Consider the following 24,563-nt stretch of genomic DNA (forward strand, 5'->3'; position numbering starts at 1 on the left):
GCATCACTCGCATGGAGCAGTTAAATCAGAGTTGACACAGACTGTTGAAGCCCTGAAATATCATTTCGGCACGATTAGCTGAGAAACGAACCTTAAAACTTACGTTTGCGTCTTTGAAGTCGTCATCTGGACACTCCATCTTCCACTTTCGCCTTCCGGAAGACAATACTGGACATGATAAGCCTCCGGTTCTTCCAAACAAAACGGCATTTCTGAGCCATCCACATTTTCGTTTGCTTTCCAGCCACTTTTAAAATTGCTCCAAAACGGAATCCAGCTTTGATTGGGCTCGTGCAAATTGACGATCACAAAGCTTTCCCCGAGAAAATCCGAGTCGAAGAGATGATGCTCAAGAATAAAACTCTTGTTCAATTGAAGATGTTCGCAGAAATCGGGCTTTCCATGGAACATTACAAGTCTTCCATCGTTGTCAAAGAGGGTATTCTCGCAGAAGAAGTTTGCAGACATTTGATCTTCCTCGCCTTTCGAGAAAAGAAACGAACTTACTGGTTTAGATAAGCACAAGTCGCCAGTCACAAAGCCAAGAACATTCAGTTCTTCTTCAACGAATCGTTTTATTTCGTCGAATTTGTCTAGCGCTGCATTTTCATAAATAGCTAAAAAGCAATCAAATCAAAGAATATGGACTCCCTGAAAACCTGGACCAACGTATTCTCCATTCTTCGTGACATTCCCAGTCGTCCAGAAGCATTTAACTGAGAACGCTTCTGCTGGCAATTTTCTCGATTTTAACCCAACTTCGAAAGGAGCGTCTAATTTCAGATGTTAATAAAGTTTTATTCAATGATGAAATCACCTGCAATAGTCCCGTTAATTTCGGTGCACAGCCTGTCCGCTATGGAGAAGAATTCCGGTTTGTAGGAGATGACGGTCTTAATTTTCTGCATGGTAAAGAGTTCTTTGCTTCAAATTTTTACCTGACACACTTTTTGACTCTCAATGAATCTAATAATTGCTTTCTCTTTCGAAAAGTCTTCAAGATCGTCGCTGATAATTTTCAATTGCTCATCATGGGTCTCTATCGGTTTTAGCATGCCTATGAAATAGAGGCAAAGCGAGGAAGATAGTAAAATAGCGAGAGCGGAAAATTGTAAAATCTTCATTTTTTTTTTCTATCCGTGAGGAAAGTACCTCCGAAAATCTTATTTTCGAAAAGAATGTCTTTTCGAGCGGAAAAAAGGCTTTCAATTCAAGCTGAATAAGAATAATTGATGAATAGTTCTCTTTCTCAGTCAATTTTGAATAATTTCGATAAGACTGATGAAACTGTTTCTTTGAGAATGAAGTTCATTATGAACCTTTATTGCACATTTTAATGTCTACAGTTGTCGGAAATAAATTTCATTGACAGATTCCACAGTTCATCTTGAGCTTCGTTGATGTTCTTCGAACCTTTGATTTTGACTTGAGCTTGGGCGCATTCTTTGTAGTAATGCCAGGATTCCGCGTCTGGAGAGCAGATACAGTACATCGAAGTTTGAGCACCTGAGAAGATGTAATTCTTTAGCAGATTAAACTTAATAACAAACCTTGATCAGAAGATTTTATCAACAGAGGGAAAAGCCATTTACAAAACCTAGAGCTCATCAACCAACCAAACCAGGTATCCGTCGCTCCATCAGTCTCAATGATCTTGTCCGCAAAACTCGAATTCACCACGCCAGGATGAACGGACATGAATTTGATGGAAGGATGTCTCTTTGCCATTTCGCGCATGTGCAAAATATTTGCCAATTTAGACTCGCAATACGCTTGCATTCCGATTTTGTGAATACTCGTTCCCAAGGTCGCCGTTAGTTCTTCAGGAGAAGAATAAGTTTTCCAGAATTTTCCGTCCCCAGTTGCACCCATGTGTGCCATGCTCGAAAGAGCTACGACCCGAGCTGGATCATCCTCTGTTCCCTTAAAAGTAATTATAGATATTAACTACTATTTAAATTTCAAACCTTTAAATTTCCAAGCAACTCATTGAGCAAATAAAAATGGCTGTAGTGATTGACCACTTGAACCGAGTTGATATTGTACAGGCATTCCGTCTTGTCGTAATAGTATAGTCCCGCGTTGAGAACAAGAACGTCGATCATTATTTTCCGATCTTTTATGTCTTTGATCGCTCTGGAAACAGTTTTGGTGTCTGCAAGATCGAGCTGAAACTCGAGAATTTTAGCCCCAGGAGATTTTTGGCGGATTTCTTCGGCTGCAGCTGACATTTTTTCCTGATTTCGGCAAAGGAGAAGCAAAGAAGCGCCCCTAAAAAGACTTAAAAACGAAAACAAAACAATGTTTCTATACCTTTGAGCACACATGATGGCTGTAGAAAGGCCGATTCCGCACGATGCTCCTGTAATTGCTACGAGTTTTCCATCAAGTCGATGTTTTTGCTCTCGATCGAACCATGCTGAGCCTAACCAGAAAACCATCTTCAACCTCTCTAATATAAAAATGTTTGAAGTTCAATTCGCGTTCTCGCTTCGGAAGAGCTAATAAAGAAAACACAAAGAAGAGGAGCTCTGCAAATAACGACAGTCTGCTAACTTCTCATTCACTACTTTAAAACCAGGGCTCGAAAAAGAGCATCGAAAAGGTCGTTAAAATAAGTTTATTGGTAGATTGAACTCTTCTTCCTCACTGGGTCTTCCACAAATTCGAAAATGATGCATCTTAGATCCTGCAGGAATGAACACAAGCCAAAAACCGAAAATTCTTAGCTATAAAAACTTTCAGTGAGCAGATTTGTTGTTTTTTTTTGTAATGAATGGCAGCTTCAAATATTGTTATTGTGGAACAGTTCTTTTTTCCAAATAAAGTGGGAGAAAGTTGGTCTTACTTTTTGGTACATGTAATAATTGAGAATTCAAGGGGACAATACTGTAACTTTAAACTTGTTTTGAGAAAGAAGCGTTCGAAAAAATCTCGCTGAAGTTTTGAAGCTTCTTCTTCGAATATCCTATAAAGATGTGAAAGTGTGTGCATTTTAGGATTTAACTTGTTCACTTTTTTATGAATAAATTCGTTACTGTCATTTCAGGTTACGTGGATTTGTAATTTAATTGTAATAATAATAATCAGTACAATAAAAATAGAATTTATAAATCATGGCAGGTGATCTAGCATGTTACGGGAATTTGGAAGGATGGGGGTGGAAAATATTAAGAAGGGAGGAGAATGAACGGATGAGGTGACTGTAAGTATGGTACTGTAGGTATAGTATATCGATAGTGGTTTTGTTTTGTTACGTAACTCTCTTTTGAACCTTGAGCGAAGCAAAAAAGGGGCAATCTCTCTTTAGGGGAAGGGGAGTTGTGTCTTTTGAAGAAGTTCTATTTTAATTGCTCTAGAATGATTTATATTTTTAAGCTCGCCAATGATATTCTTCTTTGATCGCCGGAAATAATCACTCGCCCCGAGCCATGATCAACATGCCCCGGAGGCAAATGTGAATTGGTGAACGCATCAAACGAAGAAAAAAGCGGGTACATGTGATATAGAATAGAAAAGAATACGCGCTTGAGGAAAGTTCTAGTGCCCAAAACCGCGGATTACCAAAACTGGGGTTGTCGGATATCAGAAATGAGAAGTAAATTTTAATTTTGAACAGGTCTTCTCATTTCTTTTCTTTCATTTTAATAATTACAGTTCTTTCCAGTTGAAAAAGAGCAGTTTTAGGCAATACAAATATCCCCGACACGTGACTAGCAGACAACTGACTTGATAATTCATTCTTTACTTACACACAATAAAAGATATATTTTTTACGCGAGGGAAACTTGAAAAATTGGGAAAAATAGTGACTAGCTCTAGAATAAACATCTAGGTTTTCGGGGAAGGAAAAATATCGTTCTTTCTTTTTGTTTTAATATTGTTTGTTTCGTGGTGGGCCTCTGTTGTCTCCACGGTTGTTTCGGTAGCCGCCGTCGCCCCCGTTGTACTCGCCTCCGCGCTGGCCGCCTCGTGGTGGACCGCGGTTGTTCTGTCCTCCCTCGCGCGGGCCGTTGTAGTTGCCGCCCCCGCGGCCACCTCTGTAACCGCCTCGGCCGCCACCTTCGCGGTAGCCACCCTGGCGGGTCTTCTTCTCCTCGATGTTCAATGAGTAGTTGTTCCAAGAGATATCGTGCTTGAAGTATTTGTTAATACACGCGTTACAGTGGTGGGCGAGCTTACTTTCTTTTCAAGAGCATTTTTGACGCTGTCTTCCGATTTGAAAGTGACGAAACCGAAACCATTTTTGGCATCTGCCCGGCTGCCCTGGTTGATTCGAATGTGTTGGACCTCACCAAACTGCTCAAAGACGCTTTTGATGTCCTCCTCGGTCATTTGTCGAGGAAGAGCTCCAACGAAAATCTGGCAGCTGTCATTATATCTAGAATTGAATTAAGCCGATGATGTTTTTGGAGCTAAGAAGCCACAAACTTACCGAGATCGATCGTACTGCGGTCGGCCTTGATCACGCTGCTCCGAAGTTTCGACTTGTTCTGGCTCTGCCGGTTTAACAGGCTCTGGCTTTGGCTCGACCGGCTTTGGTGCGACTGGCTTTGGCGCCTGGACAGGGACTGGTGCAGGAGCTGGAGCAGCAGCGGCACCGCCTCGCATTCGAGCAGCCCAGGACATGGGACCGGCTGGTTTTGCTGGCTGAGCAGGAGCGACTGGTTCCACTGGCTTTACAGGTTCTGGAGCCGGTGCGACTGGTTCGGGTTCTGAAATAAACGATAAAAGAGCGAAATATAATGATCTGGTACCTTTGACTGGCTCAGGCTCGGCAACAACTGGTTCTGGCTCAACGACAGGTGTCTCAAATGGCTCTGGAACGGGCTCGGGTGCGACTGGAGCAGCTGGCTCAGCCGACAACTGCTCAAATCCGTTGGTAACTGGAGCAGCTTCGACGATCTGCGGCTCTTCAACTTGCTTGGGGGCTTCAGTGAGAACCGGCTCGGCGTAGCTAGAAAAGATGATAGAGAAAAGCTGAATGGAATGGTTTACTTGTTCTGGATTAAGTTTGCTGGCTCAGGGGCGTCGCCGTGAGCCTGGAGGTCATGAGTGGATACACCATTAGTTTGAACGGATTCGAGGGCTTCTTCGCCATTATCCTCCGCCTGGACTTCCTCGTAGATTTCATCCTGGTATCGGAAGATGTCGTTGTGGATGTAGAACGAGGTACCGGCTTCAACACCTATTGAATTTGATGAGAAAACATGGATGTCAGGTTCTGGGCTCAGCAAACTGAGCTGTGTAAAAACCTGTCACAGGTCCTGTTTCCTGTTTTTGGGGAACCTGTCTGAGTACCTGTGTAAAATCGGGTAATAATTTGGGCCTGTCCTGTGTACCTGTGTAAAATTGGGGAAAAAATTTTCTTTAGCTGTCCCTGTTCCTGTCTTAAACAGGCCTGTGTTTCCCGCTCAGGTCCTGACCGTAGACAGGTTCCTGTGTAACCAGGTCAGGAACCGCATAAGTCAGGGAAAATGTTTAAAGAAATCAATAGCGAAAGACGTAAAAGGAGTTCAACAATCAAAATAACCGATAAATTCGCGTCTTTTTGTTTCTTTGTAATAATTTTTCTCAGAAATACCCTGTTTTTTGTCCTGTCACAGGGCCTGTTTCCTGTTTTCTGACCTGCTCCGACCTGTTCATGCAGGCCCTGACCCGTGTAACCTGTTTGATAAGCTATGTAAAAAAACCTGTCTGAGTACCTGTCTAAAATCAGGATATTTTTGCTTCCTGACCTGTGTACCTGTGTAAAATATGGGACAGAATTTTTTTTCCTGTTCCTGTGTCTGTTCCTGACACAGTTTGCCGAGCCTAGGTCAGGTTAATTTACCTTGTCGCTCTTGTGGTCCGAGAACGAAAGTCTGTGCAAATCGTCGCAATGGGGAGCAATTGTTTGAGATCTCGCCTACAACTTGGACGACGATGCCGTTGCCAATGGTGAGAAAGGCGTCGAGGCAGGCGACCTTGGTGTAGCAATCCTCGAATTTGAGGTCGCGGAAGCGCTCGCGGATCTTGAGCTGGCCAATGACCGGTGTCTGCTCGCTGAAATCGCCGTGGATCATCTCCGAGTTCGTTCCGTAGAAGCGGTGCAGGAATTTCGGCTGTTTGTTCAACATGGTGTAGTACTACAAAGCTCGTAAAGGGAGACTGTAATAGGAAAGATTAACAGTACCTGTCTGACAAACTCCCGTCCGACGGCCTTCGCGGTAAGAACTTTCTCGACCATTGCTTTATATAAATATTAATCTGAAAGAGACAAAAAGGAATGAACTGATTTTTAGAAAAAGAAAATTTTGGCGGTACAAAAATAGTAAATAATGGAACTGTGCGAAATTGAATACAAAAATAGTGTTAGGCTGATTGAAGTTTTTTGAGTTTAGTAGTCGTCATCGTCGGGTAGGTATCGAGACTCGATTTCGTTTAGTTGAGAAGTCATGTCGAAGTTGTCAGCGAGATCGTCATCTGTGTAGATAGATGAGCGAGATGCTGGCCTAGAAAAGGGTTGAAAAAGGGATCGAATGAAGGCTTTACCGAGGAGCCTCGTGCTCTCCATTTGGCTGACTAGTCATTTGCTCGGAGAACCGTCGACTATGAGCATCAAAAAGCTCTTGTTCCTGCTGACGTAGCAGTTCTTCTTGCCACTCGTTGTCGTGCTCGAAATCGTAGTCGTTCTCAGCATTGTATTCATCGTGGGAGAGCTCGACTGTGACCACGTTGTTAACTACCGTCCCGTCGGAGTAGATTGTTTGATGGACGGTTTCTTGGAAGATGCGTTCTTCTGGTGATAGGAGCTGCTCGTCGAATCTACGAACAAGATAAGACTTTGAAAAGACATTTTGTAGAGTTACCTTGATTGGAGCTCTGGCCGATGTATTTCTTCGACGGATGTGTTGCTAGAAGCGACTGTAATAGCTTGTAACTCGTCGTTGTCTTCAAGTGAGTCCATTGAAACTCGCGATTCGACGTCGTTGTCAAAGTTGACCCCTGGCGTTGGCATCCACATTGGCTCGTAGTCGCTCACTTTTAGTGCTCTTGGGCTTGGTTTTCGACGATTCTGGCTGGGTTTAGGCGCTGATGGTGGTCTCGGGGTCAGTTGTTTCTCGATGACGACTTCTAAAGGAGCCGCTGCGCCTTTTTCTTCGATTAGTACTGGGTGTTCTTTAGGTTTCTCGACGTTGAGCGAGTGGGAGGAGATCGAGTCAAGCAACATTTCCCGCAGCTCGTTTCGATCCTCTTCCAGCTCGTAGTCTTCCTCGGTCTTGAATCGATCATCATCGTCGTCATCGTCATTATTTTCGGGAGCTTCTTCTTCGCCGAATTCTTGGGAAGCAGCGATCATTCGACTTGCAGACCTGGCTTGCTCGAGATAAATCCTTTCAACGGCAGTGATGTTCGTTTTCTGCTCAAACATCTTTTCAAGCTCGTCTAGTTTCTTTTCGATTGGCACTTCATGCGGTAAAGCTGGCATTTCTTCTCCTGTCCCGACTTCTCCTGATTTCGATGATCGGGCAGAAAAAGTCGGTTTGTGATAATCGGCTCTAGGAGTCACTCGTCGATCACCGCGAAATTCAGCCACTGCTTGTTGAAATTCCCGCGCTGCAGCTTCTTCATCGTAGGTCCCGTGAAGCAGAGATGTTTCCTGGCCAATCGGGACGACGGGAAGGGACTCAACGTTTCTTGGAGTGAAGCCGGTCGGACCAGAGAACGATGGGCTCAATGGCTTGAGGGAGAACTCCGCGGATGTCGAGAGACTTGTCTGTCCAGATTGAGATTGAGGGACTTGGGAGCGTGCAGTCCCAGGCCTTGAGCTTCTTGGAGGGATGAGCGGGTAGTAGGTGCATTGTTTCCAGCCACTCGCGGGGCGAATAACCCGACCTGTGCTCGGGTCGCAGGGCATCAGTCGCTTCCTCCCTTCGCGAATGGTGTAAACTCCGACGGTTCGAGCAGAAGCCACGGTTTTGACTGTGTTTAGGTCGAGATCGCCTTCGCGCGTTAGAGGGAGTTCGTATATTTCGCTGTTTTGGGAGTCGGAGAACAGGATGTATTCCTAAAACGGTTGGGAAAAGTGTAGGAGTAGAGCGGATTACCTCGACTGGTTCCAGCGATTTAGGACTTCTTCTATTAGCTGATCCAAAAGGCGATCGTTTCGGAGGAGATCTGGTAAGCGGAGGGTAGGATGCTTGAGGAGCGTTTGAATTTGAGACTCGTCTTTTGGTCTGCTTTACTTCTGCTGCCAAACGGGCTTTTTCACTCGCGATGAACTACAGGAAAATATGAGATGAAAAAGGGACGAATTTTACTGACATTGGCCATTTCTTGGTCGGCAGGGCGTTTGGGGACATCCAAGGGCTTGTCTTTCAGCACTTTAAATTTGAGATTTCTTTGAAAAAAGGTTGATAAGCGGCTTTTTACGAAGAAAAAGGTGAATTAGTTTTAATTTGGTATGTCCAGAAAAAGCTCAAAAACTCGCGAGACCTACCAAAAAACTGAAACTTATCAAAAACGCCTGATTTTCAACCTTTTCCTATCATATCCTTTCCCAAGAATCTTCCTGCTTTGCGAATCAAGCGCCCCCTTCGACCTTGAGTTCTTGACTCCCCTCTGACCGATGCTTCCATCTCCCAGTCCGGCGGAACTGGCCCAATTTAACGCTTCTCGCTCCCGTTTCGTCTTTTCTTTTTCGAAAAGTCTCTTGACCTCGATCAGCCGCTGCTCCATCTCAATATTTGAGCGGTGGAGGCGCTCGCTTTCGCTTGCCGAAATTTGGCGGACATTTCGCGACATCTAAAGTAAGAACAAATTAGTATGTTATCAGTAGTTAAAACATGGGTTTTAAAGTTTATCGAACAGAAATCGATTAGCAATTCTACGTAAAATTTCACCTAGAGAGCAAAATATTTTTATTCCAAGAAATTGGTCTAGATTCTAGACTCTAGAATCATAAAGAAAGTTCTTTAAAATCACTCGACCGCGAAATCTTCTCATAAAAAAGTCTCTGAAATTAGCGCAGCGCCGCGCATAGGTCCGAACCAATTTACTACTCGCTCGGCGCGGCGGTCAAAACGCCTTCTCATTGGCCGGCGATGCGCCGATGACTCAATCTTTTCCAGCGAAGTTGAGAATAGAGCAGAATGACAGAGGGGTTTAAGGCTTTTTTCGAGAGAGTTTTTATATACAAAACGATACAAAAGCTGAATGATTTTTATAACTTATGTAAAAACTAAAATCTTCAAAGATATTTTTATGAACAAAGCTAAGAATTTAGGACAATTTGATAACTGAAAAATAAGAATTTTTAAGATTAAAGAAAGGAACAAATGCTAACAGTCAAAATGATAAATATTTCTTTTCTTCTGGATTATTAGTTAGTCGTAAATAAACAAATAAATATGGTAATTTTTGAAGAGAATTTCCGCTGCCACGGTGTCCCCCGCGTAGGTGGAGAGCGCCCGCTGATTGGCTCCCTGAGCGCAATTTTCTCAACTTGGTTCGAACCAAAACCATCACATCATTTTTCAAACACACACAAAGCCAGCGAGAGACCAACCCAAACATTCATTCGTCTTTTCGCCCCTCTCTCGTTCGCCGCTCCGCGTTTTTTTTTTCATTTTGAGAAGGTTTCAAAGTTTCGCCAGAAAATTAGGCAGTGAGTTGATAGCGCCCTGTTTTACCGAAAATTAGTTAGAGCCGGGTCTATCGTTACTGCTCCATTTTCTGACGAGTATTCGACAAATGGACGATTTCTATGGACTCTTTCTGTATCGTGGACCTACTGTACAATTTACTCATGATTTCATTTCGTTTAACGTTTTCATCAGCGAGTAAAAATGATATTCAGAAATTTTCGCTTTTCAAGTTTTCTCCTCTATATTTACCTTTCTCCTCAGATGACGCAGAAACCTGCTTCAGTACCCTGACTCAGGATTCTTTTCAACCGAGTCTAGCCGGAAGCGGCTTTTTCTTCAACACGTGAATCTTTTCTTGATAACTTTTTATTCAAATGATGCAGGAAGACGTTTAGGTTTCGTTCTTTTTTTTCCGAAAGAAAACCAGTTTCTGAATTGCCCTTCTGGGATCAAGAGAAAGAATAAAACGGGGGGATATTTTTTATTGAAGTGAAACATCGATGTTTGTGGCAATTTAAAAATTTGGAGCGGCGGGATCAAAGGACCACGCCGCTTCCGTGCCCCAGTCAGTCATATTTTTTCCAATATGCACAAGTCCGGCAGTCTTTTTTTTTATTGAAGAATTTGTACTTTGAAAGAGAGAAAGAAAATAATTCACTGGAGGAATAACCCCTTTTTATCCGAAGAAAACTGATAAATATTGCATTTTTATGTTCATTTGTCATCATTGCTGGCTTTAAAGTTTACTAAAAAGTTGAGTTATTGAGAATTTTGCCAAGTAAAGCGCCGAATAAGCCTGTAGAAAAGGCTCGTGATTCAAGATTTGAGAATGAGCCTCGCAAAAGCGGCTCTTTATGAACAAAAGCTGAAAAGTCGCCCGAGCTTCTTTGTTTCCTTCTTTTGTCTCAAAAATTAAGTCTTTTCCTAGTGATTAGTGATATTGATACTTTTACCAAGTTTTTTCCCATCAATGTTTAATCAATTTTAAACGAATAGTTTTCACGAAAGGAAAATTTTAACAATAATTCATTGAACTCATTTTCGAAGTCAAATTATGATAGAAGCATGCGGTGCTGATTCATGCTTCTCCGTAATGCCTTCTCGCGCTTTTGCTAAAACAAATTCTTGAATTTCAATTTACTCTTGATTTTGCCAATTGGCTGCATTGAAATCGGGATAGAGAGAGGAGAGAAAGAAATGGCTGATTCAATCTTTATTTGCACGCTGATTTTACCAGTCATTTTTCTTTCATAGAAAGAGATGAATAGATGCGTTTTCTCAAGCGGAAATGGACTTGAATTCTAGGTTCAATTGTGAATAAGAGAAATCAACAGCGAAAGCTCTTGAATCAATGTTGAGTTCTAGGGAAAAATTTTCCTTTTTATGATCGCTAATTGACTCATTTTGAAAATTCAAGCGCCATCATGATCTTTTTCTTTCTTCAAAAGCGCTTGTAAAAATCGTGACTGCTTATTTAACCTAGAGACAGAATGAGATGCTTTAACAAATTTCGATTATGTAGAATGGGATTGGATGACATAGACCTGTCGGAATGCAAAGACCCTTCCGGGATTTTCGAGCTGGTCGAGCAAATCGGATCTGGAACTTATGGACAAGTCTACAAAGGCCGCCACATTCCCACTGGCGGCCTTGCTGCCATCAAATGCATGCCCGTCACAGCTGATGAGGAAGAAGAGCTGAAGCTCGAAGTCAACATGCTCAAGAAACATTCACATCACAAAAACATCGGTAAGACGTTTTACTTCAAGGCATTTTTACTCTTGTTATCAAAGAAAAAAGTCAAATCGAGGAGCCGCTTAACCCCAAAAATCTTCTCTTGAAAGTTTCCTCACTTCTTTATTCTAGCTACATATTTCGGCGTTTTCGTGAAACACAACGCTAGAACAGACGATCAACTGTGGCTTGTAATGGAGTACTGCGGCGCTGGATCAGTCACAGATTTGTTGAAAAACTCGCCGAAACGCTCGTTGCGCGAAGAATGGATCAGCTACATTTGCCGCGAAGTGCTCTGCGGGCTGGCGCATCTCCACCAGGCGAAAGTGATACACAGAGACATCAAGGGCCAGAACGTGCTTTTGACCTCGGATGCGAATGTCAAACTCGTCGACTTTGGCGTCTCCGCGCAGTTAGACAAGACGATCGGGAAGCGGAATACGTTCATTGGAACGCCCTATTGGATGGCGCCCGAAGTTATTGCTTGCGATCAGGATCCGCACAAGACTTACGACAGTAGATCAGACATTTGGTCGCTTGGAATTACAGCAATCGAAATGGTAAGAAACTGATTCTCACCGAACATCTCTTGCGGCATATTTTTTGAGCGAAAAGCCTAGGGTTCATTTTTAGTCGATTTTTTGGAACGTCAAAAATCAGAATCGCGATTATGCTTGCTTTCTTTAACGATTTCGAAGCACAACCTCGATCCTGACATTTTTCCTTCCAATCACAAATTCTTCCGATTCTCAAAGTTGCTCTCTTTTTCTGTCGTTTTCAGCGGTTCGAGTGGAATCAGGGCCTAAATATGCTCCAGAAAGCTATTTTTCCTCGAACATAAATAGAGTCCTGACATCACTAGAGCACTTTCGTAAAGATTCATTTTTAAATTTTTGATTGTTGGTCTTTTTTATCTCTTTGCGCTTTTTTCTCGCGCTCTGGCGGATCTTGGACCCGGGGCCGCGTTCTTATAATCCGGGGCAGACAGAAAAACACCCTGACTGTCTTACTTTAGCAAAATATTTATTACTTCTTGTTCTGTCCCTGTTTCTCTCGTCTCACGAATGCCAGAAGCAGGTTTTCGATTTTATCTCTGTCTGTGATGAAATTGGGGACGATTCATTGATAATCGAAACCGGCTTCGTTAAAATATCGTTTTGTTTATCAATTGATACCAATTGCAAAAAGGATCTTCTCAGGAGTGCGGACGAGCCTGTCTCGTCTGACCGAATGTTGATCTTGAAATGAGCCACAATTTTTGGGTGAGATCTTCATCAAGTTCAACGAGTCTCTCAGAGTCCCCGACTCACAGACATGAAAAATAACAAGCGTACTCGCTACTCAAGAATTCCAATTTTGAAAATAGCACCAAACATCTGTTCTCGCGGTTTTGTCGTATTCAAGAACTGGCCTACTTTTTATGTACTTCCAAAATTATTGAATCAGCAACTTTTTTATTGCATTTGAATAGGAGTTAAAGTGACGAGACACTTTTTATTCAAATATTTTTGCTCTGACGATTTATGAATAGAATTCTTTCCGGAAAGAATCATTAATAATGGAATTTTCAGGCGGAAGGACAGCCCCCACTATGCGAACAACATCCGATGCGTGCCCTTTTCGTAATCCCGCGACAAGCGCCTCCCAAACTCAAACAACGAGGCAAGTGGTCTTCCGTCTTCCAGAACTTCGTTTCTCAGGGCACGGGTCGTCTCTCCGACGTACTTTCCTTCAGCTATCCTAATTGCCATTAACCTAGATATTTTTCAATTATCAAATTTGCCGATCCCCGTGATTAGTCACTGCTAAAAGACTACCACAAACGACCCCCTGCTGATCAACTACTAAAGCATCAATTTGTGAACCAGCAATCCATCGAACGACGCGTCAGAAACGAGCTCAAAGGTTTGCGACGCCTTCCCTTCCCTTTTCCAAATCGACAATGAATTCAGAGCACATCGATAAGACGACGCGGAAAAACGCTTCGCCAGATGAGGTTCTTCTTGAGAATCACGCGGCTGTTGACGACGAAGAGAATGACTTTGATCCGACTGATACGGCGACCAGGAATTTTGCCAACGACTTGACGCTCAAGAAAATTCATCAAGGTACTGTCGTATGTCGCCTCTTGCGAGTGGCATTATTGATAAATGAAACAATTTTCCCTTTAGCTGAAGAAAGCAGAAAACAACGAGATGAGCAGCGACGCGCTGAGGAGCAAAGAAGACGGGAAGAAGACGATCGAAGGAGGCGAGAGGCAGATAGACAAAGACAAATCAGTCAAGAGGTGCGTTCTGAACCATTTTTTCCCTTCCTCATTTTCTTACTAGCTGCACGCGGCACAGCACAGACAAGACGTAGCGCCAAGAGCACCGCCACGAAACAATCAACAACAGTACCCGAATCATCCTCCACAGCATCAGAATCGACAGCCACCTAGACCTCTTCCAAATCACTCAAACACGCCCCCGAGACCGTCTTACGGGGAAGAAGGCGACACTATTCAGCGAAATCCTCATCAAAGACAAGGTAAATCAAGCTCTAGAAAGTGCAGGAAACAGCATAAATCAGCAGTTTTAACAAGAAGTGTGTATTAAAACAGGTGTTATAAACTCACCTTAATTCGATTTACGATACTTCCATTATTCAAGACGATGATTATTCAAGTCTAAGAAGAAACAAAGTACTGTCTTTTTTGCCAGCTTTGTTCTTCTGGAAGAAATCTGAGACTATGAAAGAATATTTGCCACCCTTTAGAAGGGTTATTTTCGCAAGCAGCTATGTACTCTGATTATCAGAGTCTGATATCCTTATCAGTAGCATTATTTTCTTCTTTCAGGATCTGGCCATGTTGCTCATCCGCTCAGAAACCAAGGTCAACCAATTGCTCAAAACTCGCTTCCAGACGTCGTCTCAAATAATCACACAAACAATCATCGTAAGTTAGAGAATCTAATTGAGCAAGCGACAGACACAATCTTTCCGTGTCTAATCGCATTAGTTTAATGCGATTCTACAGACAGATCGCTCATAGGAATTCGACGTCTGTCCCTTCATCATCTTCCCTTTTAGCAATGTACAGACAAAATGCTCCACAAGGGTCGAACCAAGGACCAGTCAATGTTCGCCCGCAACAAGCAGCAGATCAAATGCCTGAAATCAGAAAATACAAGAAACGTTTCAACTCGGAAATCAATTGTGCGAGCCTCTGGGGCGTCAACCTGCTGATAGGAACTAACAATGGACTTTTATTATTAGACAGAAGTGGCCAAGGCACGGTTTTTCATCATAAGCCTAAGTGAGGGTCTTGCGATAGTTTGAATAAAAAGCCGCAAAGGCTTCCCGAATTATTACCTTGAGTCAGAAACGATGAAAATCCGATGACTAAGGCCAGGTGTATCCACTTATTCAAAACAGAAAATTTCAACAAATAGACGTTCTTGAAAACAACAACCTCGTTTTATCGATATCAGGGAAGAAGAATAAACTGCGTTGTTACTATTTATCCTGGCTCAAGTCGAAATTCCTAAACACGCAGCCGGCAAAAGATGGAGTTGAACGACAGGGCTACATTTCTGTTGGCGACCTTGAAGGTACGTTACAGTAGAGTCGAGGAATCAAGAAGGGTTCTTTAGGTTGCGCGTCGTATAAACTCGTCAAATTCGAGCGCATCAAATTCCTCGTCGTTGCAATGCGAAATGGCGTCGATGTGTTCGCCTGGGCTCCGAAACCTTACAATCGCTTTATGCTCTACAAGACCTTTCAAAACTTAATACACAGGCCGCTCATTGTCGATCTCACTGTTGAAGATGGAACGAGGTTAAAATGTAAGCTTACTTTTTCCTCCAAAATCTGACCTGACTTTTCAAGTATTATTCGGCTCAGAAAGAGGATTTCATGCGATAGATATGGAGACGACGGCGCAGATAGATCTTTATATTCCAGGTAACACCTAATATCAATTGATAACATTGGACTCTCAAATTTTCTTGTCCTTATATCCTTCTTCAAGGTCATCAAACGCCGCCAATTATTCCTCATGCCATCGTGGTCCTCCCAGAGTCCGACGGAAACGAGCTCTTATTATGCTACAACGATGAAGGAGTCTATGTCAACACATACGCCGAGGTGACCAAAGATGTGATGATGCAGTGGGGCGAAATGCCCGCCTCAGTTGCTTACATTCGCTCGGGCCAGGTCCGTTTTCTTCACTTTTTGTCATTATTAATCCAATCTTAGGTCATGGGCTGGGGCGAGAAGGCCATTGAAATCAGATCTGTTTCTCAAGGCTTGCTCGACGGCGTATTCATGCACAAGCGCGCGAACAAACTCAAATTCCTCTGCGAAAGAAATGACAAAGTCTTCTTTGCATCCGTCCAGTCGCCTTCCAATTCGCAAGTTCAGTGTTTGAAATTTTCATCAAAAGTTCTGAGAGAACTCGCCAATCTCCCATTAGAGCAACAACAAAAGGCTCTTTCTAATAGAAACGCTAGAAACTCTTCTAGAGTCATAAACAGTCCTAGAAAAGAGAGAGAGCTAACAAGAAAAGCTTTAAAATCAAGATCGTTTAATCGAGATTCTTTCGAATCTTGACGGTATTCTTTTGCTTTAAATCAGACTAACTGGGCTCTGAGACCTTTGCAGAAACCTGAGTCAGGGTTATAAAGCGCTTTCAGTCCTTACCTTGACTCAGGTTTCCGCAGGTTCCCGAGCCTGGCGGACAACCCTAACCAATATAAACAAAGGCTTCTTTTTACAAATTTCAAACACAGTTACAGTCTATTTTATGTCACTCCCATCACGCGCGCCTTCATACCAAACATAAAATAATCGAAAAAAAAAAATCGTGAAAATCACCAAAATGCCGCAGAAAATTTAACTGACAACAGCTCCCTTTACTATGGCGAAAGTTTCTTCAAGAATCCCTTCCAAGATTTAAAAATTGTGAATCCAACTATATTTAAGATTTGCCACTTGACTGTTTCTCACTCAAACTGACCTAAACAACGTTCCCTACTGTATAAAGAAAAAAAGCAACAAAAGGAAAAATACAACAAATTGCCTGTACAAAATCTCTCTTATCACTATTTTCTTATCAGGAATCTTTAAAAAGCAGCAAGTACCAGCTTTCCTCTGTTTTATTTTCAATCTTTCGCTCATAAGATAATTTAACATCGTTGCCATTCTATAGCCTTACAACTTGTCTCAACTTTTGTCTCTAGAATAAATAAATAGAATAAATTATGTGCATCAGCATCTCTAGACTATCGAGGACTTCTTTTATTCTCGGTATTATTATCTAGAAAGAGATTAGAGCTCCTAGAAATCAATTCAAAATCGTCTTTGTCTTCCTTAAAAGCAACCCTAGTCTTTGACTAGTAGTCAAATTAAACCGTGCAGTCCACTTTTCTTACAGTATTTCCAGAGTTATCTCAAAACCTGTCGGTATACAATAGCAGTTACAGTTACAGTAAAGTCGTTTTCTTCGATCAAAATCAAAGCATGTGTCCTCCTTAACTTTATTTACATAGGTTATTCTACATTCCAACATTTGGTGATTCTTCTTTCCTCCCTTTCTGGTTAAATCCTGTTCTTGATTTCTATTTCTATTCAATATTTCCAAAAAATGGCTGAAATCATGAAGTAGCGAAAAAAGTCCGACAAATTATTTTGCGCTAATCAAGGACCAGAATTCAGCTAATAGCTGAATCAGAAGGCAGCATTCGGCCAACAAGAAGCCTTCATTTCGTGTTTCGGCCAATCAAAAGCCTAGGCTGCAAATATTGTCGGATTTTTTTTCGCTTCGATTTCTTTCAAAAAACCTCGTTCAAAGTAAATGTTTACAATAAATTCAAGCATTTCTTCTATGAACTTAACCATTTTTATAAATTAAAGAAAAAATGGCCCATCGTGGACGCGGTCGAGGCGGATCAAATCCCAATTTTCATCCCCGTGGCGGTGGAGGAGGAGAAAGACAGCAGACCTTCGGAGCACAGCGCGATTTTCGCGCCGATCCAAATTACAAACATGGCGAATTCGCCAACAAGTTACAGAGGCCACCGATTCAATGTCTCTATGTTCCCGATGATTTAATGACAGAAGAAGATTTGGTAAGTAGAAAGTTTATTCGAGCTTTTTGAAGGAGTTTTTTCGGTACCATTTCTTTTTGAAATTGATGACGTTCAGGACGAAATTTTTCGTGTTGATATTTGGGCAATTGAAGGAGAATTCTAAGGCAAAATCGTTTAGCAAGTTCGCCATCTTTTCGAGAGTTAGTTCTATTTCATCCTTCGTCACCTAAAATAGAGCAATAGAAGTTGAAAGAGAGTTTTTTCTTACAGTATTTTGCCAAAACTTTCGCCAGCGAGGGTCTTTGATTGTTGTGTCGATTGAAAAACCAATTTCTACCAGTCTAATCACTCTTGTATACGCTTAAAAACCAGTTGGATTAACATTCAATGGACCATTTACCGATGCAGCCGACTCCTTCTTTTTCTAAGCTTGCTATAAGCTTCTTTGCTTCATGAACTCGTTCATTGAGCTTGATTCGTTTTGAGTAAAAATCAACGCCTTTGCAACTTTCTCGGAGATTTTTCGTCACTTTTGCAAGCTGGTAGATACTATGATAGTCTGCCCACTCTTCCAGTTCTTTTAGATGTTTGTTTCTTGATTTTTTACAAAAAATAGAGGGGAAAATGCTTTACCTGCAATTCTCATCTAGGTATTCAACAAGCTCATCGTATGTTTTTGCTTCTTTTTGTTTTGCACTTCCAATTTCCTTCAATTTCTTTTGCTTCTGGCTTATTCCTAAAACGCATATGATAGTATCGTAAAAAATTTCTAAGCTCAAGAAGCAAACAGAAAATATTAAAGAAAAGCCGTTTTCCCCATTTTCCTTTTGAAATATACCTGTTATTGCTTTGGCAACAAGTTTCTTTCGAATGTGTGGGGCTTGATGATCTTGAGCATGCATCAACTTATGAATAACATCCTTCAAATCCACCTCAGCCGTCCATAAGAACCCTTGGACTCCGGAAATTACTGCTATAATTAAAATCAAAGCTCTCATTTTCTTTTGAAAATGTCCAAAACAACTCCCGAAGCTCATTCTCTCCCATTCTAGAATCTTTATCATCTAATGAGTTTTCATTCTAGCGCAAGATAAAGGAGCAAGCAGATGCGCACGCGGCTTGGCGAAAACAGGAAGGAATTGAGTTTCGATTCGCAGAAGAGCAGCATCTCTGGGTGCAGAAAGATCAAAAGACCGAGTCTGAAGAGGCAAAACGGAAGAAAGCAGAGTAAGTCAACAATTTCTCAGTCTTTTTTCACCGATTTCAAAGGATAAAAGCAGCGAATATCGCGCGTCAAGAAGCAAGAAGCCACCCAAAAGTGCAAGGACCATCGATCGGTCGAGGACAGATGCTTCAGCAAGTTCGCCAGAGAAACAATCCACTGGACAATCTTGGCGTCCGACAGGCTCCAGCTCCTCAGCCGGAGAAAAAAGAGGAAGAACAAGCTTGGAATCTGGAAAATCACGTTCCACAAGGAGCAGCGCCGCGGAACGAAATGCAAGAGCCGCCCGCTGCTGCTGTCGGCCGTGGTCGTGGACGAGGACGTCGTCAAATCATGAATTGAAAAATCAACTGTAAATAAACAAAAAGAAATAGAATTCGTCTTCAAAGTTATCCTGCACTTTCCCTTTTTTATCCACCTTTCTTAACGACGACTTTGAGCGTATTGACTGCCACATTAAAAAACCAAAACTTCATTTAAAAGTTAAAACTCGACACATTCAAATGAAATAAACCGGACGAAACAAGAACATCTTTGAATATAACATTTTCTCTCTCACTAGAATGAACTTCGATAAAATAATCTGAAAGCGCTGTCTATAAAAGTCGGAAAAATAGAGTGAGTGTCAAACAATGTTTGCGCGGATCATGACTCGAATTGCGCGCCCTGCGCCAAGGGTAATTGCAAAAGGTACGAGAGGGATTGTTTTCCGAGCGATTATCAGGAAGAGAATCAATCCCAGTCCTGTCAAAATGGCGCCACTCATTACCCTCGATCGTCTTAGGTACCGTTTAACGCCCTTATACATTCTCGATCCTTTCTTAGACAAGATAATGCTCTCTTCAACGCCCTTTACTGCCTCTACGAGCGAACGAATCAGACGAAAAGCTTGATAAGAGACATATCGATGCGTATCAAAAAGCTGCATCCGTTCCAAGGGTCATTTTTGCTTGGCGACAAGGAAGGGCGAAAAGTAGAAGATTTTACGCTAGGAAAAGTCCTTGGGAAAGGCTGTAACGGTGTCGCCTTCAGTGCCAAGTTGAAGGAAAAAGAAAATGCTCCTGATTTCGACCTTTCAAACGAATTTAAAGACAAAAAGAGCGACTTGGTAATCAAGCAAATGTTCAACTACAGCGCGTACGATACGAACTCGATCTTCTCCGCCTTTCAAGAAGAAGAACTTTTCAACAAAGACGAGTACTCGAAACGAAAGCTGATACATCCCTTCATCATGCCCATCGAGCGCAAATTCACCGGAGCATTTGTCGATCATCCGCAGAAGAACAAGTACAGAGATGCCTGTCCGGACCGATCCGGCATGGATAGGACTTTGTATTTAGTCTCAAGAAAGATGGATACAGATTTGAATGGTTTATTCAAGGAAGAGTTTTTCATAAAAAATGTCCGTTCTTTTGAAGGATAAATTTTAAGTCATTTCACATATGATAACGCAGCTAAACACGTATTTATCCCCTTTACAAAATTCCAAACTGCTGCATTTCTCTAGCATGATTCAAGAGTTGTCTTGTGTCATAATCATCTATCAATGTATTGTCCCCGCTCATTACCTTCTCCAAAAAGTCTTCGCCTGATACGGCTTTTCCGGAGCAAAGTCCGAGAAATAATGAAAATCGGGTCAGGAGCATGGTTCGTATTTAAATGTTTGAAATTCTTATTTGAGTATAATATGATGGCAACGATTCTTTTTAACAAAGACCCTTTTAAATTTTAATCAATGTACGATATGATCGTTGGCTTGAGCCTCAACGGTCAGGGGATTAGCCTCTTGGATGTGTTATTTCTATTTAACAGATTTACATATTTAAAACTCTTGAAAGAAAATTGAGAAGAACGATGCTTCCCTTTCATTAACCGACAGGCTGTTGATGTGCTATCAGCTCTTTGAGGCAGTTCGACATCTGGAGGTGAGATGAGTGCTTATTCTTACGATTCATGTCCTTCAGAAAATCGGCTACTGTCATCGTGATATCAAGCCCGACAACATCTTTGTCAAAAACGTCTCTGAATCGGGTCCTCCCTTGGTTCTTCTCGGCGACTGGGGCTGTGCGACAGACAAGCTAAAGTTTATGAACGAAGAACCAACTGGCCGTTATGACCTGAGAAAAGGGAATGGTGCCTATTGCCCTCCGGAAATCGTCAACGCTGATCGAGGGAAGGAGCTGGATTATTCAAGGGCAGACTGCTGGTCTATTTCTTTAGTTGCACTAGGTAATAACATGAATGTCCTCTTAATTTTGAAACTTTCTTCAGATATTCTTCATGGAGGCCGCTCCCGTGGAAACCCCTTCTATCCAGTTCGAAACCGTCAGTTACTGAAAAATGGATCTTATGACGACTCGGATCTTGATTTCTACGTGAATAAACCTCCAGATGTTCCAACAAGCATCTTCTCAAAAATTAAGAAGATGCTCTGGCGGGAGCCTTCAAAACGTCTTTCAACTCGAAAGGTCCCTGAGGAAATCTTCTGTCATGTCTTCAACCGTCCTAAATTGTCACCTACCGACCCTGTCGCTTCTCTCGATCGCCTTGACAACTGGCTCATCGACCTCTACCAAAGCATTCTTCACAAGTCTCAAAACGTTTCCGAAACTATCAACTGTATAAAACTCTGTTTCTTGCGCAATATGACGACTTCTACGTTTCAACCCTTTTTCGACATCGGGATTCTCAGAAAATAAAAATATAGTTCATGTTCTTGCAAATATATGGAAGCAGATTTCTTTGACGAAATTCGCTTCTCATTTTTTCTATGAAACCAAAAAGATTTTCGATCTCTTTGAATGCATAAGCATTTTTCTTCTCACCATGGTATCCGCATAAATATTTCATAATCATTGTGCAAGGACTCGTTATCAATTGTCAAAAACGAATGTTTTCCGAAGCGATATGCACTAACTTCCGCAGGTGCTTGAGATGCATAAGTAAATATCTTTTTCCAACTTAAATTTGCCGGATCTTCATGGCAGTTGGGATTTCAGCATACAGCTGTAGAGCAAAAATGGCTTCGAAAAGAACAAAAAAGCTTTTGCGACTACAACTACGACAACAATTACATCTACGACAACAACTACATCTACGACAACAACTACAACTACAACTACAACTACAACTACAACTACAATTACAACTACAAATACAACTACAACTACAACTACAACTACAACTACAACTACAACTACAACTACAACTACAACTACAACTACAACTACAACTACCCTTCCACCGATCCCAGAGTATGAGTTTCTAGCTTAATATTTTCTCAAAAATTTTCATAGGTTTAAATGTGAGGATTCAGCGTCACTGATGTCCTGGGATAATTGCGTCGATTTTTGCAAATCCCACCAAGACAAACCACTCCAAATCGCGTCGGTTCAGGAAGCAGAACTCATAAAGCAAGTAATCATCGAAGAATGTCCAGACAAAAAAGTGTGGATGGGATACAAAACAGAAGAGAAAATTCACTACTGGCTAAATAAGAATCTCAAGTTCAAAACTCCAGTTCCTCAAGGTCATATTGACGGAACAAAATCAATTGGCTGCAAATATTTTGACCACAAGGACAAAAATGCAGTTCCATACCTCCTTATTTCAAAGAAGGGAAGCGTCGAGTGCAAAGTTCACAGTAAGAGTCGCCTTGTTATTTTCTCTTTTTAATTTTTTTAAAAGCGATACGATCACGAGCACAACTGCGTTTGTATGAGACACATGACACTTTGAGAACGACGAATTCAGAAATTTATCGCGCTTCCTTCATTATGTTCTTATTTGAAAACTGCCTTTTTGTCGGAAAATAAAAATATCAAGGTGCAGAACTCAAAGTCTTCGAGAACCGTTTTAACTATGGCAACCATGTCAAATAATTCTAACTCGAACTAGCATAAAAAAATCAAACATGAACGGAGACAAATTCATTATAAGCTGTTAGATAGAGTCAGTATTATTCAACCGATAAGATTAATCTCGCAGGTGTTGACTGCGCATAAACATATTTGCATGGCGAATTAAAGGTAGAAGTTTGATTTCGGTAATCGCACTAGTAGAGGAGACTTTCCCGAGGAAGGTAGAAGGTCAAAGATGGAAGAGCGAACGAAGAAGATAGTTTTACTCGTTCTGAGCATTACCTGTCTCTTATCCGTCACATTCGCTTTTACTGGCCCAGCAATCGTTGGAAAGATAGATGGAGGGTCAAAATCGAATACAACGACAACGACCGCATCCCAAACTTCTACAACGACAAAGGCAGCACCAAGTACATCGACAACAACAACGAGTACAACTTCAACATCATTAATACCAATTCCAGAGTAAGATCAAAAATTTAGGAAAACAATAATTATTCTAGATTCGAATGCGGGAACGAAACTTCCGTCATGGGCTGGGACGAATGCGTTGATTACTGCAACTCTTATGGAGACAAACCGCTCCAGTTAGAATCAGAAGAACAAGCGCAGAAAATTCTTCAGTTTATACGACTAACTTGTCCTGGAGACAAACTCTGGATGGGATACAAATCAAAAAGCAGTATTAATATCACATAAATAATATTTTTTGTTTGTTATCATTTATATTTAAGCACTGATCGAAAACAATAAAAGAAAAGGTCGATGGAATTTGGCAAGAGGAGATGTTTATCAAACTGACCACTACTGGATTGATGAAGGTCTTCAATTATCATCTCCAGTGCTCGAAAGTCACAGAAATGCTTTCGATTCAGTTGGTTGCGAATATTTCGATAAATATATATACATATATATACATATATATAAATATATATACATATTCCGTACTTCAAGTTGAGCAACCCTGAAATTCCTGATCTTAATCGATCGTCGGAGAAAATCGAGTGCAAAGTTCACGGTAACTCATTTTTCGACTTACTTGCTCATTAAGTTTTTCTTAGACCTGGATGATCACGAGCACAACTGTTTGTGTATGCAACACATTCACATCTAATTTCATTTTCTTTTATTAAATATTTTTCTTCTATTTTGACTGTTTTACTAAAATTCCAACTGTCTTATTTCAAATAAGCTACTGTGTTTGTCAAATGATGACAAAAACAAGAAATTATGCATGCATGACTTCAGTATAATATATTGCCATCAGAATAAAAATGAAACAGGAAACAAGTTACAAGAAAAATAAAGAAAAGAAGATAAAAGAAGAATTCAGAAAAGAGGAGAAATGTACATGTGTCTCGATTTGACAGGCTTCTCCGGGTTTTTCATCATCATCATTTTCATTTGTCGAACAAACTCTTCGAATTCCTTCTGAGAAATCTTTACAGATTAAAAATAATTCTAACTATCAAACCTGTCTCTCGAGCTGCGCGTCATCAGACTTGTCTTTTTTCTCGACCACTTGTCTTCTCGGTGGGCTGCGGAAGAAAAATGCCTGGCTACTGACAAACAGAGAAAACACTAAAGATTTTTATTTAATAAATTTTGTCAAGATTTCCTTACCTCCTATGAAATTCATGATAGATTTCAAACTCGTGCTCTCGTTCCTTGTGAACCGGGATTTTATATGATGAAGCTGAAGAAACAACTTATGGGATGGGCACTACAGAGCAGTTCATTCTGGCCGGTATGTTATAAGGGCAAAATTGGGTCGAATTGCGTCATTGAAAATATGTTTTTCGCAGAAATTACAGATAATCCGGCTATCTTTGACAGAAAGATTAATTTTATTGAAGACATTATGAATTAAAAAATGATCGTAGAAGACATATTATAAAAGCCCTTATTTCAAAGCCAGTTGATTTGCCAAATCAATTTACTGTTCTAAGAAAATGAAACAGATTTTGGGTGCGGTGCATCCGGGTGCGGAGCTTAATATTTTTTAATGCTTCGCAACCGCCCGCGGCCATCATTTTTTGGTGGTGGA

At 41.3% G+C, this 24,563-nt stretch overlaps 8 protein-coding genes and 1 long non-coding RNA gene across 10 annotated transcripts; 3 read left to right on the forward strand and 6 right to left on the reverse strand.

Annotated features, from left to right (window-relative positions):
- Positions 1-3: 3 nt before the first annotated feature.
- On the reverse strand, positions 4-1,055 carry LOC145697613 (uncharacterized). The gene is made up of 5 exons (XM_081774831.1): positions 939-1,055; positions 818-893; positions 660-773; positions 104-617; positions 4-52 (listed from the first exon to the last, which is right to left on the reverse strand). Exons 1-5 carry the CDS (start codon positions 1,053-1,055, stop codon positions 4-6), a joined length of 870 nt encoding a protein of 289 aa, XP_081630957.1.
- Positions 1,056-1,290: 235 nt separating this feature from the next.
- Positions 1,291-2,720, reverse strand: LOC145700727 (retinol dehydrogenase 12-like). Its single transcript, XM_081778052.1, has 4 exons — positions 2,314-2,720; positions 1,968-2,271; positions 1,551-1,923; positions 1,291-1,506 (listed from the first exon to the last, which is right to left on the reverse strand). The coding sequence occupies exons 1-4, from the start codon at positions 2,439-2,441 to the stop codon at positions 1,334-1,336; spliced, it is 978 nt and encodes a 325-aa protein (XP_081634178.1). The 5' UTR covers positions 2,442-2,720; the 3' UTR covers positions 1,291-1,333.
- Positions 2,721-2,807: 87 nt separating this feature from the next.
- Positions 2,808-6,335, reverse strand: LOC145700726 (ras GTPase-activating protein-binding protein 1-like). The gene is made up of 7 exons (XM_081778051.1): positions 6,176-6,335; positions 5,834-6,128; positions 4,999-5,188; positions 4,758-4,957; positions 4,436-4,715; positions 4,183-4,381; positions 2,808-4,135 (listed from the first exon to the last, which is right to left on the reverse strand). Exons 1-7 carry the CDS (start codon positions 6,227-6,229, stop codon positions 3,875-3,877), a joined length of 1,479 nt encoding a protein of 492 aa, XP_081634177.1. The 5' UTR covers positions 6,230-6,335; the 3' UTR covers positions 2,808-3,874.
- A 22-nt stretch (positions 6,336-6,357) lies between these two features.
- LOC145700725 (uncharacterized) lies at positions 6,358-8,787 on the reverse strand. The gene is made up of 6 exons (XM_081778050.1): positions 8,528-8,787; positions 8,308-8,383; positions 8,091-8,264; positions 6,852-8,050; positions 6,535-6,807; positions 6,358-6,494 (listed from the first exon to the last, which is right to left on the reverse strand). Exons 1-6 carry the CDS (start codon positions 8,785-8,787, stop codon positions 6,380-6,382), a joined length of 2,097 nt encoding a protein of 698 aa, XP_081634176.1. The 3' UTR covers positions 6,358-6,379.
- A 2,335-nt stretch (positions 8,788-11,122) lies between these two features.
- LOC145699906 (serine/threonine-protein kinase mig-15-like) lies at positions 11,123-17,230 on the forward strand. The gene is made up of 15 exons (XM_081777167.1): positions 11,123-11,378; positions 11,496-11,923; positions 12,935-13,061; positions 13,161-13,268; positions 13,316-13,471; positions 13,535-13,650; positions 13,694-13,892; positions 14,203-14,301; positions 14,436-14,641; positions 14,758-14,956; positions 14,999-15,190; positions 15,234-15,308; positions 15,376-15,560; positions 15,603-15,760; positions 16,140-17,230. Exons 1-15 carry the CDS (start codon positions 11,153-11,155, stop codon positions 16,186-16,188), a joined length of 2,523 nt encoding a protein of 840 aa, XP_081633293.1. The 5' UTR covers positions 11,123-11,152; the 3' UTR covers positions 16,189-17,230.
- On the forward strand, positions 17,202-19,185 carry LOC145699907 (uncharacterized). Its single transcript, XM_081777168.1, has 3 exons — positions 17,202-17,473; positions 18,519-18,661; positions 18,704-19,185. The coding sequence occupies exons 1-3, from the start codon at positions 17,264-17,266 to the stop codon at positions 18,996-18,998; spliced, it is 648 nt and encodes a 215-aa protein (XP_081633294.1). The 5' UTR covers positions 17,202-17,263; the 3' UTR covers positions 18,999-19,185.
- On the reverse strand, positions 17,480-18,418 carry LOC145699908 (uncharacterized). The gene is made up of 5 exons (XM_081777169.1): positions 18,273-18,418; positions 18,068-18,170; positions 17,835-18,028; positions 17,703-17,794; positions 17,480-17,660 (listed from the first exon to the last, which is right to left on the reverse strand). The coding sequence occupies exons 1-5, from the start codon at positions 18,334-18,336 to the stop codon at positions 17,487-17,489; spliced, it is 627 nt and encodes a 208-aa protein (XP_081633295.1). The 5' UTR covers positions 18,337-18,418; the 3' UTR covers positions 17,480-17,486.
- Positions 19,186-19,222: 37 nt separating the features above from the next.
- On the forward strand, positions 19,223-21,370 carry LOC145696453 (serine/threonine-protein kinase Pink1, mitochondrial-like). The gene is made up of 5 exons (XM_081773492.1): positions 19,223-19,440; positions 19,482-20,034; positions 20,492-20,581; positions 20,621-20,885; positions 20,928-21,370. The coding sequence occupies exons 1-5, from the start codon at positions 19,289-19,291 to the stop codon at positions 21,353-21,355; spliced, it is 1,488 nt and encodes a 495-aa protein (XP_081629618.1). The 5' UTR covers positions 19,223-19,288; the 3' UTR covers positions 21,356-21,370.
- A 2,388-nt stretch (positions 21,371-23,758) lies between these two features.
- LOC145699686 (uncharacterized) lies at positions 23,759-24,255 on the reverse strand. 2 transcript variants are annotated; one of them, XR_014134062.1, is made up of 3 exons: positions 24,140-24,255; positions 23,991-24,097; positions 23,759-23,947 (listed from the first exon to the last, which is right to left on the reverse strand). It is a non-coding gene; the product is annotated as an uncharacterized LOC145699686 (long non-coding RNA). The 2 variants fall into 2 exon arrangements; XR_014134061.1 differs by having other exon boundaries at positions 23,759-23,956.
- Positions 24,256-24,563: the final 308 nt, after the last annotated feature.

This window comes from Oikopleura dioica, chromosome 2 (assembly GCF_907165135.1).
Source record: "Oikopleura dioica chromosome 2, OKI2018_I68_1.0, whole genome shotgun sequence".
In the NCBI taxonomy this organism is placed as follows: domain Eukaryota; kingdom Metazoa; phylum Chordata; class Appendicularia; order Copelata; family Oikopleuridae; genus Oikopleura; species Oikopleura dioica.

Excerpts from the sequence above, each read along its gene's own strand:
- LOC145697613 (XM_081774831.1), bottom strand. The coding sequence starts at position 1,055 with ATGCTAAAACCGATAGAGACCCATGATGAGCAATTGAAAATTATCAGC. Across the intron at positions 774-817 it reads AATTAACGGGACTATTGCAG|ACGCTCCTTTCGAAGTTGGG; the intron begins GTGATTTCATCA and ends ATCTGAAATTAG. Across the intron at positions 53-103 it reads ACGACTTCAAAGACGCAAAC|GGCTTCAACAGTCTGTGTCA; the intron begins GTAAGTTTTAAG and ends ATGATATTTCAG.
- LOC145700727 (XM_081778052.1), bottom strand. The coding sequence starts at position 2,441 with ATGGTTTTCTGGTTAGGCTCAGCATGGTTCGATCGAGAGCAAAAACAT. Across the intron at positions 1,924-1,967 it reads AGTTGCTTGGAAATTTAAAG|GGAACAGAGGATGATCCAGC; the intron begins GTTTGAAATTTA and ends ATTACTTTTAAG. Across the intron at positions 1,507-1,550 it reads GATAAAATCTTCTGATCAAG|GTGCTCAAACTTCGATGTAC; the intron begins GTTTGTTATTAA and ends ACATCTTCTCAG.
- LOC145700726 (XM_081778051.1), bottom strand. The coding sequence starts at position 6,229 with ATGGTCGAGAAAGTTCTTACCGCGAAGGCCGTCGGACGGGAGTTTGTC. Across the intron at positions 6,129-6,175 it reads GACGGGAGTTTGTCAGACAG|TACTACACCATGTTGAACAA; the intron begins GTACTGTTAATC and ends CGAGCTTTGTAG. Across the intron at positions 4,958-4,998 it reads GCAAACTTAATCCAGAACAA|CTACGCCGAGCCGGTTCTCA; the intron begins GTAAACCATTCC and ends CATCTTTTCTAG.
- LOC145700725 (XM_081778050.1), bottom strand. The coding sequence starts at position 8,787 with ATGTCGCGAAATGTCCGCCAAATTTCGGCAAGCGAAAGCGAGCGCCTC. Across the intron at positions 8,051-8,090 it reads AATCGCTGGAACCAGTCGAG|GAATACATCCTGTTCTCCGA; the intron begins GTAATCCGCTCT and ends CAACCGTTTTAG. Across the intron at positions 6,808-6,851 it reads CGGCCAGAGCTCCAATCAAG|ATTCGACGAGCAGCTCCTAT; the intron begins GTAACTCTACAA and ends TCTTGTTCGTAG.
- LOC145699906 (XM_081777167.1), top strand. The coding sequence starts at position 11,153 with ATGGGATTGGATGACATAGACCTGTCGGAATGCAAAGACCCTTCCGGG. Across the intron at positions 13,472-13,534 it reads GCTCAAGAAAATTCATCAAG|CTGAAGAAAGCAGAAAACAA; the intron begins GTACTGTCGTAT and ends TTTTCCCTTTAG. Across the intron at positions 15,309-15,375 it reads GATAGATCTTTATATTCCAG|GTCATCAAACGCCGCCAATT; the intron begins GTAACACCTAAT and ends TCCTTCTTCAAG.
- LOC145699907 (XM_081777168.1), top strand. The coding sequence starts at position 17,264 with ATGGCCCATCGTGGACGCGGTCGAGGCGGATCAAATCCCAATTTTCAT. Across the intron at positions 17,474-18,518 it reads TAATGACAGAAGAAGATTTG|CGCAAGATAAAGGAGCAAGC; the intron begins GTAAGTAGAAAG and ends TTTTCATTCTAG. Across the intron at positions 18,662-18,703 it reads GCAAAACGGAAGAAAGCAGA|GATAAAAGCAGCGAATATCG; the intron begins GTAAGTCAACAA and ends CCGATTTCAAAG.
- LOC145699908 (XM_081777169.1), bottom strand. The coding sequence starts at position 18,336 with ATGCATGCTCAAGATCATCAAGCCCCACACATTCGAAAGAAACTTGTT. Across the intron at positions 18,171-18,272 it reads TGTTGCCAAAGCAATAACAG|GAATAAGCCAGAAGCAAAAG; the intron begins GTATATTTCAAA and ends TATGCGTTTTAG. Across the intron at positions 17,795-17,834 it reads AGAAGGAGTCGGCTGCATCG|CGTATACAAGAGTGATTAGA; the intron begins GTAAATGGTCCA and ends CTGGTTTTTAAG.
- LOC145696453 (XM_081773492.1), top strand. The coding sequence starts at position 19,289 with ATGTTTGCGCGGATCATGACTCGAATTGCGCGCCCTGCGCCAAGGGTA. Across the intron at positions 19,441-19,481 it reads ATTACCCTCGATCGTCTTAG|ACAAGATAATGCTCTCTTCA; the intron begins GTACCGTTTAAC and ends ATCCTTTCTTAG. Across the intron at positions 20,582-20,620 it reads AGGCAGTTCGACATCTGGAG|AAAATCGGCTACTGTCATCG; the intron begins GTGAGATGAGTG and ends CATGTCCTTCAG.